Source organism: Manacus candei, unplaced genomic scaffold, assembly GCF_025592945.1.
Source record: "Manacus candei isolate 608988 ecotype Guabito, Panama unplaced genomic scaffold, ASM2559294v1 h1tg000010l, whole genome shotgun sequence".
Taxonomy (NCBI): domain Eukaryota; kingdom Metazoa; phylum Chordata; class Aves; order Passeriformes; family Pipridae; genus Manacus; species Manacus candei.
In genome coordinates this window covers 4487639-4500414 of record NW_026138058.1, presented here as the reverse complement: position 1 = coordinate 4500414, position 12776 = coordinate 4487639, and the positions used below count along the sequence as shown (strand labels likewise).

The 12776-nt window shown below is 40.7% G+C and overlaps 1 protein-coding gene across 2 annotated transcripts in view; it reads left to right on the top strand.

Moving 5' to 3' along the window:
• ROR2 (receptor tyrosine kinase like orphan receptor 2) overlaps positions 1 to 11842 on the top strand; it is a 145271-nt gene extending 133429 nt beyond the window's left edge. For both annotated transcript variants that reach the window (XM_051777419.1, XM_051777420.1), the window contains exons 5-9: positions 340 to 467; positions 3551 to 3865; positions 5587 to 5832; positions 7432 to 7634; positions 9316 to 11842. In XM_051777419.1, coding sequence (XP_051633379.1) covers positions 340 to 467; positions 3551 to 3865; positions 5587 to 5832; positions 7432 to 7634; positions 9316 to 10758 — 2335 coding nt within the window. In that variant the 3' untranslated portion in view covers positions 10759 to 11842. The remainder of the gene's footprint in view (positions 1 to 339; positions 468 to 3550; positions 3866 to 5586; positions 5833 to 7431; positions 7635 to 9315) is intronic.
• Positions 11843 to 12776: the final 934 nt, after the last annotated feature.

Genomic DNA, 12776 nt, shown 5'->3' with positions numbered 1-12776 from the left:
AAATTGCATAGGGACATATAATAAGATCTATGTTACTGTTTCAGTCTAAAGGCTTTTTAATAGATTCATCTGTCAAATCCAATTATTAGTAATATATGATTTTTAAATTAATCTCAGGTTTTGTTTTACTTCTTTCTGTAATGAGCTATTTACAGGGTCCCTCATTAATACTTTAAGGTAGCGTAGAGAGAATTGGAGGAGAAAGCTGCACCCGGGGAATGGAACGACTTCAGATTTACAGTATTTTGAGTTTTCCTACTTTTATAAGAATACGTTATGTAAAAATACACTGGGGGCAGCTAGACATTTGCATATAAAATCCTAACATGTCTTTTGCAGGGAAGATTACCACGAAGATGGGTTCTGTCAGCCGTACAGGGGGATTGCATGTGCTCGAATCATCGGAAACAGGACCATTTACGTGGACTCCCTCCAGATGCAAGGGGAAATTGAAAACCGAATTACTGGTAAGCTTACACATTTCTTTAGCCTCAAAAAAAACCCCAAAACCAACCACATTACTGAGAGTATCCAGTTTAGGTAAAAATAGCACCGTCATCCTCCCAGTTTCGTCAGTCAGTGACTAAGGCATCCTTGTGTTAAGGTTTAGAGGAGGTGAGCCCGTTTCCACCTTGTGCAGTTGGCAAAATTTGGAGCAAGGAAGATGAGTATCTGCTGTAATGTGTGAAAGCAATGCGTAAAAGCTTTTTCTGTGTCATGAGGTAAAATGTCAGACCGCTGACTTTTTAACGGCTTCTGGTTTGTACTGGAGATTTTTACACGATGGATTCAAAATAAGATTTTTTTTTTTAATTAATTTGTGATATAGTGAAAAAGTACTGATTTTTTATTGTCTTGAAAAATGTAGGGTGGCTTTTCCCCTGAGTTTCCTTTCTTATTGCATAATTCTGGCAGAGTCTGGACTTCACGCTGGTTTATATAAAACAAGAGTTGACCTTCCTGTGCTCTGGCTATGCTTAATCTTTCTCTGAGCATATTTTTTGTACAGAGACACAAATGTGCATCCAAAATCTTAATGACTTTTAATGGGCTGTACATCAGCATGGGTTTTCTTCATTGGATCTGTTGGCTGACATTAGCAGCTGTGACTCTGATGTACACAAGCAGAGCAAGGAAATGAATCCATGGAGTAGAGCACACTGTTTATCATAATATATAGCAAATTAACTCAGTCCAGCAGGAGCTTATTGCATCTGGCCAGATATAGCTCACTAATTGACTCTGCAACTTCAGCATAACTAAACCAAAAGGAGTTTAATGTTGCTTGTCAGTTCTAACTCCTTAAAGATATTGCCTTAAAGATATTGCCTTAAGGTCTCTGGCAAGCCAGAAATCCCAGAGAGTTTTTTTGTCTGTTCTTGAGATGGTAATTGGATTCTGGGACTGGTAAAGTCCAGGTGCTGAGCTTTCCTTGTGCTATTATAGCTCATCCCCCTCCCTCCTTTCTCCTGTACTCTGTTGTCATTCCAACCTCTTTAACCATTATGTCATCAATTAATGCATACTTTTGATACAACTTTTTCCCAATGACTTAATCTCTGTCCTGTTTGGATGTTTTTCAGCAATATGGAAATGTTCAACTCTTTGAAATTATTAACTCTGTAACTCTGGAATTAGGTTGATAATGTCCTTTTCAAAAAAAAAAAAAAAAAAAAACACCCAACCAAACCTAAAAAAATCCAACAACCAAAACCTGATATCATCCAGAAAATATGCATTGATCAAGTTGTGTTGTTTCTGGAATATGTAACCTGGGCATTGATGACCAGGCTTCTGGTTCCCTATTACCACCAATTATTGGTTAGGTTTTGGTGGCTGAGGGCTGGAATTCACTGTTCTGGAGCTGAGGAGAATTTCTGAAGGGACTGTTCTTTTTCAGAAACATGCTATGAACCACCATGTAGAGCTACCCAGTGCCTAGCTAGGCCGTAATATTAATCTGTTAATAATGCAGCATTTTCAAACTATCTACATCTGAAGGTCATACCAAATGCTTTATGAAAAATGATCCTGAGGATTTCATAGAATTATTGGTTCTTATGACTCTTATGTAAAACAAGTAATGCAAGACTGGCTGTTCTCTACCCAAATGAGAGTGTATTTTTGAAATTGCAGTACCTTGTTAGGTAAAAGAAAAAAAAAAGTACTGAATAACTGCTGTTGAGATTTTGCTTATAGTTTTGCCTGTACCTCCTAAGCACAGTTTTTGATGGAAGTGTTTGTGCTCCAGTGTGCATGGGAAGTGGTGACACCTACTGCCCGATGCCAGGAACATTTAGCAAGGTTGCATCTGTGGGGAATTTTCGTTCTGGATTTCCTGTTCCCTTTGTCGATCGAAATTCTGTAACACAATGCCTTCACAAAATTCAGTGTGGAGGTTCAAATAGTCGACACTGACTACTTCAGTCTTCCAGTTTTATTTTTTCCCTGTTAGTCTTTGGGACAAGCGTGTGTCACAGATACATTCTGAGGCCTAATGCTGTGCTTGCATGCAGTATTCCCTACATGACTGAAAAATAGTTATATTCCTCTGTTAATATTTATGAATAATTATAAACAAATGTGTAAACAGTATGAAAGGCTGGATCTGGGGCTGCTTGCTGCATGTTTGGTGTTTAGGAAGAGGCAGGAGACTCTGTGATAGCATGTGCCAGCCAGAAATTGAAAGGTTGAAAAGAGAGAGGGGGACAAGAGGGAAAGAATTTAATTGTAGGTGGTAAATGGGCTGCTGAATGACATTTCCTTTCTTTTTACAGTCTGAATTGGTGAAACATGCAGTCTAGCAAACCTCACTCAAAAATTATGCTTTACTGGGTGAATAAATGTTCCTACATTTAAAGCTTGACTCAGCACCAGATACATGATGCACGCACGTATTTGTCTTTTCTTTACAACATGCAAGGAAACTTTGAAATAAATTTTAGCTTGTAGGTGCTGAGAGCTGAAGGGGAGAATTATGTTCCCGATTCGTTATGACATTCATCTTAATGTGATCAGCGTGCTGGGACTCACTGTATTCATTTTCCCCAAACTGTTACCTGTTAGGCTTCTCATGCCTGTTAATAACAGTGTCTCCCTAAATACCAATGGCACACTTCCTTTTGCCAGACAAGACTTGAAAAACACTTTGTTTATTGATCAAAATGTTCACAGGAGGAAGAATTTAGGTGATCCTTGTTCAGATTTTACCTAATTAGGAACTTTGGAACATGTCAGGTGTATCTTGCCTTTGCTCTTTATGCTTTTAAATTAAAATTAGCCAAGGCCAGTAGTTTGAGCAATGGTAGTCACATGGGTAACTTCCTAAGAACTGTAGTCCTACAAGCTCTGTGAAGAAGTCAGAGGGACACTGGGATGCTGGGTTTTCTTTCTGCATTTGTCAGCTCTCCTTTACAGCAGAAATGGCCTCATTTACCTGTTGCTCAGTGGGCTTTCAGACCCTCAAGGAAAGATGAAAGTTGTTAAAGGCAAATGACATGGTTTTTTTTTTGCGAATCGGTGCTTAAGCAGTACTTTTGTCCCTTTGCAGCTGCGTTTACCATGATTGGCACTTCCACGCACTTGTCCGACCAGTGCTCCCAGTTCGCCATCCCATCCTTCTGCCACTTCGTGTTCCCCCTGTGTGACGAGCGCTCCCGGACCCCTAAGCCCCGGGAACTGTGCCGGGATGAATGCGAAGTTCTGGAGAACGATCTCTGCAGGCAGGAGTACAACATTGCTAGGTCAAACCCCCTCATCTTGATGCAGCTGCAGTTGCCTAAGTGTGAGGACCTCCCACGACCTGACACCTTGGAAGCTGCCAACTGCATAAGGATTGGGATCCCTGTGGAGAGGCTCAGCCGATGTAAGTCTGGGTGTTTCCTCACGGGGAAAAAATAAGAGTTTGTTGCTTCCTTGGCTTGAGTCTGGAAGACTGTTTTATCAGCCATTCCTTTTGTAGGGAAAGCACAGCTGTACTGGACAACACTGCTTCTATCTTGTTAGCACTGACCATGATCTTGCACTGTTGTAAGGTACAGTTAGGACAGCAAGGAAGCCTAAAGGATGCTGCTTAATACCAAAAAGGATTATGTCAACCACCATGGGCTATAAAACTCTGTGTTCACACAGCCAGTTTGATACAGATTTGCAAGGGGCAGCAGCGTGTTTCCTCCACCCAAAGCTCAGTTCTTACCTTTTTGGGTGAGCCACCCCATGCATCTGTGAGCTCTGTTTGCCTATCAATAAACATCAAACAGTCTGTTGAAGTGTCACTGCAAGATGTGTTAAGAAATGGAACAGTATGTTCGTTCCTTCTATATGGAAATCCACAAGAATAGTAATCCTGTAAATCTCATGTGGGGTGTAACTGTCTTTATTTACACACATACGATGAGTTAAAACATTTATCCTGCTTTCATGAATTTATATTTACATCCAGGATTAGGCAGGCTGCTCTGTTGTCACTAATTATGTTCGGACGATTTTTCTGACTACTCCATTTCATAGCAATTAGGCCCCTAAAATATTCAACAAGAAAACCCCAAGAGACCAACGCTGTTTAAAGTTCAAAGTGTGATAAGATTATTCTAAATATTCGTTGTCTGAGTCCACAGTTAGGAGCAGGAGTCATGGCATAAAGGTGGCCGTGGAAAACTAGCTATGTGCTTACAAGTTAATAATGTAGTGTAGCTGAGAAGTAGAAGCAATGGAGAAAACCATGACAGAGGCAAGTTGGCCAGGGAAGAGATATCAAGCAAAAGGAATGAAAACAAAACCAATAAAAAGTCTGGCAAAAGTTGTCCATGATCCTCAGAGCCAATGGTGCTGCTGCTGGTGGAACAGCTGCAGCTTGAATACACGGTGGTTTTGAAAGAGCTGCATTCCTGAGGGCTGGAGAGATCAGAAAAATGGAGAAGGTAATGTTGCAAACATGTAGGAAAATGCATGATTCAGTTCAGATGGTTCATGTGGAAGACAAGCATTTAAAGACTATGAAGAGAGGATAACAGCAAAAAAAGAATAAAGATGTGGGGCCAGCAGATATGAAAATGATGCATCTAAAGAGAAGAAAAGACTGAATACTTTTTTTTCCTAAAGAAGAAAATAAGGAAAAGTGGGCAAGAGGCATTAGAAAACACAGTACTAATTTCTATAGAAAGTGAGCAGTGTGAAGAAGACGGGAAGATGAGAAATAAAAGTGGTGGGATGTTTACACTGTTGACATCTGAGGACTGAAGTTCCTGAAGACTGAGTTCCTGAAGTGGAACTCATATTTCTGATTCTTTTTAATTTATCATGTTCTGTAGCTAAAGGTCCATACATATTCCTTAGTCTCAACTTGCATTTAAAATTAGAAATAGTTGTGTGTGTGTAGCCACAGAGCTGAGACACTCCAAGAGAGAATGCAGAATTAACTGGGTGTAAAAGCGCACAGAGCTGAAATTTCAAACCAAACACCTTTTGTTTAAGCCCTGAAGCACCTAAATTTAAGTACTTTTTTTGCATACATGGTGTGTGGGCCTCAACAGTTTTGGTCTTGTTTGTTTGGGTTTTTAAAACACTTTGCCAAACCCTGTGTTGCAGATCATCAGTGCTACAACGGCTCTGGAGCGGACTACAGAGGGACGGTCAGCGTTACCAAGTCTGGCCACACTTGCCAGCTCTGGGACTCCCAGAGTCCCCACAACCACGATCTGACAAGCACACAGTTTCCAGAGCTAGGCGGAGGACATGCGTATTGTCGAAATCCTGGAGGTCAGATGGATGGTCCCTGGTGTTTCACAAAGAATAAAAACGTACGCATGGAACTGTGTGACATACCTTCTTGTAGTATGTATTCTCTTTCTTTTATCCCCTACTACTGTTCTGAACCCTGTGTAATTTTGAATGCTCCTGATTACTGCGATTCACTTAAGGGGGTTATGGTTTTGAATGTTTAACTTGCAGTAGCTTTGTTTTCAGTTGTGGGGTTTAATGTTTTCTGGAGATCAGAGCTTGTAACTGAGATAATGTGACACTTTTTGGTTACATATTGGAGGCTTAGTCTGAGATAATAATTCATGATAATGCTGCAGTTTGTATTTTGACTTGTCAAATGCCAGATTGGACATGGAAAACACCTATATGTGTTTGATTTGCTCATGCTACTCAAGGCTATATTGCTTTTGTTCTGTGTGACATCTTGCAGGCAGCAAGGATTTTCAGATCCTGTAGAGGGAGATATAACACCATGCCTGGTGGGAAAGACAAACCATTTGAAGTGCAGAAGCAGAGATGGCATAAAAGAGATGATCTTATCAGAAAAGTCCTGCATTAGCTGCTAGTGGCTCTGTACTGCACAACTGATTGCAAAAATAAAAACCACAGCTCTCACAGCTTAATACTGTTCCACTCAGTTCCCTGTATTAGTACAGACTTCACACATTAACAGTCTTTGGGCATGACAAAGTGACTTATTACCGTGCTTCATTAGGAAGAAAATCATGTTTCCTGCAGCAAGAGGTATATATCATGGAAGCCATAAAAGTGGATTGCCTGGATCTTTAAAACTGCTCAGAACTAATATGGAATTTCTTAGTTACTTCTCTTTTTTACAGTAACATGATTTGACATTTATAATAAATTTCTACATGGCGTGTAACATGGTGTAAAGATAACACTGGGATGTGGTTGTGGTGAAAGCAGTTGCCACAAATAGCAAAACCACAGGTTACAGAAAACATCCCAGGCAGTTCCAGAGAACATTTTGGACATCTCTGTGCTTTTCTAGAGTCTCTAAATATTAAGACAAAAATAATTTTAGGAAGGTAAAGAACAGTCTTACTAAGTGTATTGATGGCTCTTTCATTTCTGTCTCACTCAACATAAAAGCACTTTAATTTTATTAAGTACAGAACAAATAATATCTCTGCTAATGAGAAGTGAGATTTGTTTTATTCTGGGCAGAAGTAGTATCAGTGGAAGTAAAGAATGGGCAAAGTGCTGATAAAATGGCTGAAGCTGTGAGAGAGGGCCAGACTGCAATGTTGTGCTGGGGTTTATCACTGCTTTATACATTGTCACAGAGACTGCTGGTTTTTTATACCCTGAACAAAATAATGCAGTGATTCTCTGGTCTGTATTCTGTAGTTTCCATAACTGGAAGCCTCAAAAAAAAGGTGAAATTAACCAAATACTGTTACAGTCAACACATTAAATGTGGGGCTCCTAGTCTACCTTCATACTGCTAGTTGCTATGTCCAATCAAGCTTCTTTGAAATAATTAATGGAAAGTTATGGAGAAGGGGGAGAGGGTAGTGTGACTTCTGTTTTCGAGATGTGGTTTGCTTTTTGTTTAAAATATAGTATTAATAGTCATAATAATTTGCTTAACTATAAAATGTCTTTAAAATACTTATTGTAAGCAATGAACCTTTCTGTGCTCGGCAGGTCCACATGACAACAGCAAAATGGGAATCCTCTACATCCTTGTTCCCAGCATAGCCATTCCTCTGGTGATAGCCTGCCTTTTCTTCCTGGTGTGTATGTGCAGAAACAAGCAGAAGGCATCTGCTGCTACACCACAGCGTCGCCAGCTGATGGCATCTCCCAGCCAGGACATGGAAATGCCTCTCATTAATCAACACAAACAGGTATTTCTTACAGAATTTGCTCAGGCCCACGTATTTCTGAACTGTAATGATTTTAACTGTCTCAGGTTGTCTGTGTTCAAACTGAGCCGTGTTGTAGGGGACCTAATTTTCATGCTATGCAGACCATCTATTTCAGGGAAAAACAATCCTTACACCTGCTAGCTGTATCTAGAAATCCCAGCCTTGTGTGACAGCTTTCAGTACAAAGCTTTTTATGGCATTTGTCCTTACCTGTCAGTCACCATTCTGCCTGTTGTCGCAGTGACTGGAAATGTTGTTATGTCTGATCCAGTCTGCAGCCTGCAGCTTCTTTTTGCTGCTGATAATGACATGGCCAGTTTGCTTGTTTAAAGCGTGGTGCACAGTGGGGTTTCTTGTCTAATCCATCAGCTCAAGACAGCTGTTGTTCTGATCCATAACTGAATGGGGAGCTGAGATGGGGTACAACGCTTTCAAAGGCTGAGTATCGCAAAGGATGGTGAAACAAAAATGGCTTTGAACTCCTGTCTGCAGAAGTCAGCTCCTGCACAGGATTTTCTGGGCCAAACAACTGATCTCTGTGCTGAAGTCCTGTTCAGTGCTAATGTTTAATTTTTAATCACAGCATTTACAAAATGCAAGCTTTAAAATGCAATGCTCACTTTGGAACAATTGAACAACATCTCTTCAGGAAACTGTAGAATATTTGATGAATATGACCAATTGTAGCAAATTGGATTGATTTTTTGTGTAAAGGGTAGGTTTAATGGCTGAGCAGGACTGTGCTGCAAATTTTCTGGCCCAGTCCACAGTCTGCTGGCCACTAAAATCAGAGATTGTTCCCAAATCACCTGTTAAAGCCTCTTTCCAGCCTACCCTACTCCCTCATGCTGCAGTGCTGTGTGTGTGAAGCTGTGCCAGCTGCACCTTGCTCTGTCAGGGACTCCTCCATTCCATGCTGGTCAGGATGGATCCATTACAACACCATCACAAACTCCCTTTCTTTCCCTCCCAGCTACAGGAGGGAGGCTCTGGGGGTTTCTCACTCTTGGATTTGCAGCCTTTTCCTTCAAGTACCAGGGAGAAATTCCTTCTTCCTTCTGCTCCAGTTGCACCCCCCTCTTCATTGGGGCTGACATGAGGTTTTTCAGCAGGGGTACTGTACACTGCTGCCCATGGGCAGGGGCCATTCCTGTAGTGTAACAGAGGGAAAAGGGTGGATCTGCTACTGCCGAACTGAAAGAGAGAGGTTTTGTTCCTCCTTCTGCTGGAATGGATGTTTCAGTTCAATCTGAGGCTTCCATCTCCTCAGCCAGTGCTTTTCTGACAGACCTCCACTGAGTAGCTCTGGGCTGGTCTGTAGGGCAAGTACAACTGCAGTTAATAGGTGTCATCCTTTGCCAGATTTACTCTGAACCCATTATTCATTTAGCTTGCAGGAAATATGGCCACTCCTTTGTAGAAGTAATTATTCTCATTATCTTGCAGCACAATTCAATTTACACTTCTGATAATATTATAACTCACTTCAAGGTTAACTGTAAAATCAATACACTGATGTGAATATACAAAAAACCCCTGAAAAGTCATTTTGGCCCAGTTTGTCTTGCATTTGGACATCTAGCCACTGGGAGATTTGCTTTAATAATGGTTGTTTAGGAAACACTATGATATTTTACTGACTGTCTTTACTTCATTTCAGGCTAAGCTTAAAGAAATTAATCTGTCCACTGTGCGTTTCATGGAGGAACTAGGAGAGGAGAGGTTTGGCAAAGTCTACAAGGGTCATCTTTTTGGTACAGCACCAGGTGAACAGACACAAGCTGTTGCCATCAAGACGCTTAAAGACAAAGCAGAACTGGCTCTTCGTGAAGAATTTAAACATGAGGCAATGATGAGATCACGATTACAGCACCCAAACATTGTTTGTTTGCTGGGAATAGTGACCAAGGAGCAACCTATAAGTATGATATTCAGTTATTGTTCCCACAGTGACCTCCATGAGTTCTTAGTGATGAGATCTCCCCATTCAGATGTTGGCAGCACCGATGATGACAAGACAGTAAAATCCACTCTGGAACCAGCAGACTTCTTCCACATTGTGACTCAGATTGCTGCAGGAATGGAATATCTTTCAAGCCACCATGTTGTCCACAAGGACTTGGCCACTAGAAATATACTGGTGTTCGATAAACTGAATGTGAAAATATCTGATTTAGGCCTTTTCAGGGAAGTTTATGCTGCTGATTACTACAAACTGATGGGAAATTCCCTTCTTCCTATCCGGTGGATGTCCCCTGAGGCTATTATGTATGGCAAGTTTTCTATTGATTCAGATATATGGTCATACGGAGTCGTGTTGTGGGAAGTTTTCAGCTATGGCCTGCAGCCTTACTGTGGTTATTCCAACCAGGATGTCATTGAGATGATCAGGAACCGACAGATTTTGCCGTGTCCCGATGACTGCCCCACGTGGATATACACTTTGATGTTGGAGTGTTGGAATGAATTTCCCAACAGAAGACCAAGATTTAAAGATATACATAACAGACTAAGAACATGGGGAAATCTTTCTAACTACAACAGCTCAGCGCAAACTTCTGGGGCGAGCAACACCACGCAAACAAGTTCCCTCAGCACAAGCCCTGTTAGCAATGTCAGCAACGCTAGATACATTGGACCAAAGCAGAAAACTCCAGCCTTCCCTCAACCTCAGTTCATACAAATGAAAGGCCAGATGAGACCTATGGTCCCACCTCCGCAGCTCTACATTCCAGTCAATGGTTACCAGCCAATGCCCGCCTATGGTGCTTACTTGCCAAATTTTTATCCTGTCCAAATTCCAATGCAAATGGCTCCTCAGCAGATGCCTCCCCAGATCATTCCCAAACCAGGCTCCCACCACAGCGGGAGCGGATCCACCAGCACAGGCTACGTAACGACGGCGCCTTCCAACGCGTCGGTGGCCGACAGGGCTGCTCTGCTGTCAGAAGGCACAGATGACACACACAATGGAACGGAAGATATTGCCCAGAACCCTGTCCAGGAGGAGGAGGAGGAAGAGAGCTCCGTGCCTGAAACAGAATTGCTGGGTGATAATGACACACTGCAGATGGACGAGGCAGAAATCCAGTCAGAAGCCTAAGGAATTTGGCCTCACTAGTAAGAGCCCCACATCGCTTCCATGCATGGAGACAGTAGATCCTTAGGCTTAATAGAGTGATTTTGATCTGACTAAAACTAAACTAAAAAAGCAACACCAATGTAAAGTGCAGCAGTAATGATATACCGGGTTTACTGACCATTACCACCACTGGATTTTGCAAATATGATGGTATAGAATTGCTGGGTTTAATCTTTTTTACTGTCCTACAGTTCTTGAAAGAAGCTGCTTTTCAGATATGTACTGTTGCTGTGCAACATATTGCAGAGTAGCATTGCACATCGTGTATATCATGATATGTGAGTGTGATGCTAGTGAATTATGCTTAAGCCAGTAACACAAAAAGGAATTCAACTATGGTTGCAGAGTTGCTCTAAGCATAAAGAAACACCCTGGCTGTGATGGACAGCTTAGTTTGTAGTATTTATCTCTTTGATGTAATAATGGACATGGGATTGTTGTTTGCTTTTTTGAGTCTGAGAAAAAAAAGCTGAGAGAAGTGATCCATGTTTGTATTACCATAACAACAAAAGTAGGGAAAAGGAACATAAAACTGACTGTGCTGAGTAAGAGCACAGGTCTGTCCAGCCCAGTAGCATGTCTTGAAAGGCCATCGATAATGTCTGCCCAGGGGCAGACTGCAAGGGCAATTTCCCTTGTAGAATTTCCCCAGGGTACCTCCCCAGCCTCCAGCAATTTGTGACTTAGTGACTTCCCAATCCAGAAGTGGATTTTTATTTTTTTTTCTGCTTAATAGCCCTTGATGGAATTTTGTACCATGAATTTATCCAAATGATTTTGAACTCACATAAACTTAGAGCATCCACAACATCTTGTGGAAAAACGTGAGAGGAGAGAGGATGGATTTCTTTCATCACTTCCAGTGAATGACTGTGAGAGAAGCTTCTGAATGAGATCATCTGACTGCATTTGTGGATGAAAGTATTCCTTCTCTGCTGTGTATTTTCAGCAGCAAACAGCCTTAATACACTGTTAACCAAAAATGGGGATATTGTAGGGGATATTATAGGTGTGCACTAACTTAATAAATCCAACTTTAATTGCATATTGGTTATCAAGTACAGAAAATGGCTCCACATGTATGTTTCTACATTGTGAAAGTCTTGGGTTTTTTGCGGGGTTATAGACTTACTTGATTTACCACAATTACTGCTGGATTGCATGTGAAACCATGTTTTTTCCTGCCTTTTTTGGTAAAAATGATCTTTGAACTTTAGAAGACCAAAATAAGCAATACTGTACAAGGTGCTGTTTTTGTGCTTCTATTTGCAGGATGAATCATGTACAGACCTTTAAATGTAATTTATGTTTTACTGCATTTTATATATGGTTTTTCATTGAAATATTTGGATTTTTGAATGAATGACTTTATAACTTAACCATTTACAATATTCATACATGATGAAGTTTTATGGTATTGCTGTTTCACTTTGTTAAACATGCAGACAGGTCCATACATTTCATGACCCTTTCTGTACAAACGCAAGCAATACACATTCTCATTGTAACATTTGTAGCCAACACACACTATAGCTATAAGTTGTACATCCAAACATGGAGTATTCAATAAAGTGATGAAAAAAGTATGATTAAGTATGTTATCCTACAACCGCTGGTTTTTTTTATGGTACTTTGTGGAAATAAAACAGCCAAAATTCCTTAACTTTCAGGCTTCACACCTAACTACAGCCCTTTATTTTATTAGATTGGTGTTCACTTGTAAGTTGTATATCATTGTGATCTACACCCTGTGTTCATGGTATGGCAGCATTACTTATTTTCAGCATTTCACCTGGATTTGGAAATGCACTGGTAGGAATAAAATATGAAAGCTTTATTACTTGTGTTAATATAATGCAGCTTTGGGTGCTTTTACTAAATAAAGGATAAATTAAAAAAAAAATGAAATTTATTTATGTGAAGTTCTTTGTTTCTCCTAGGTTTCATGTTCTCAGATAAATGCACTTGATTAATCAAAT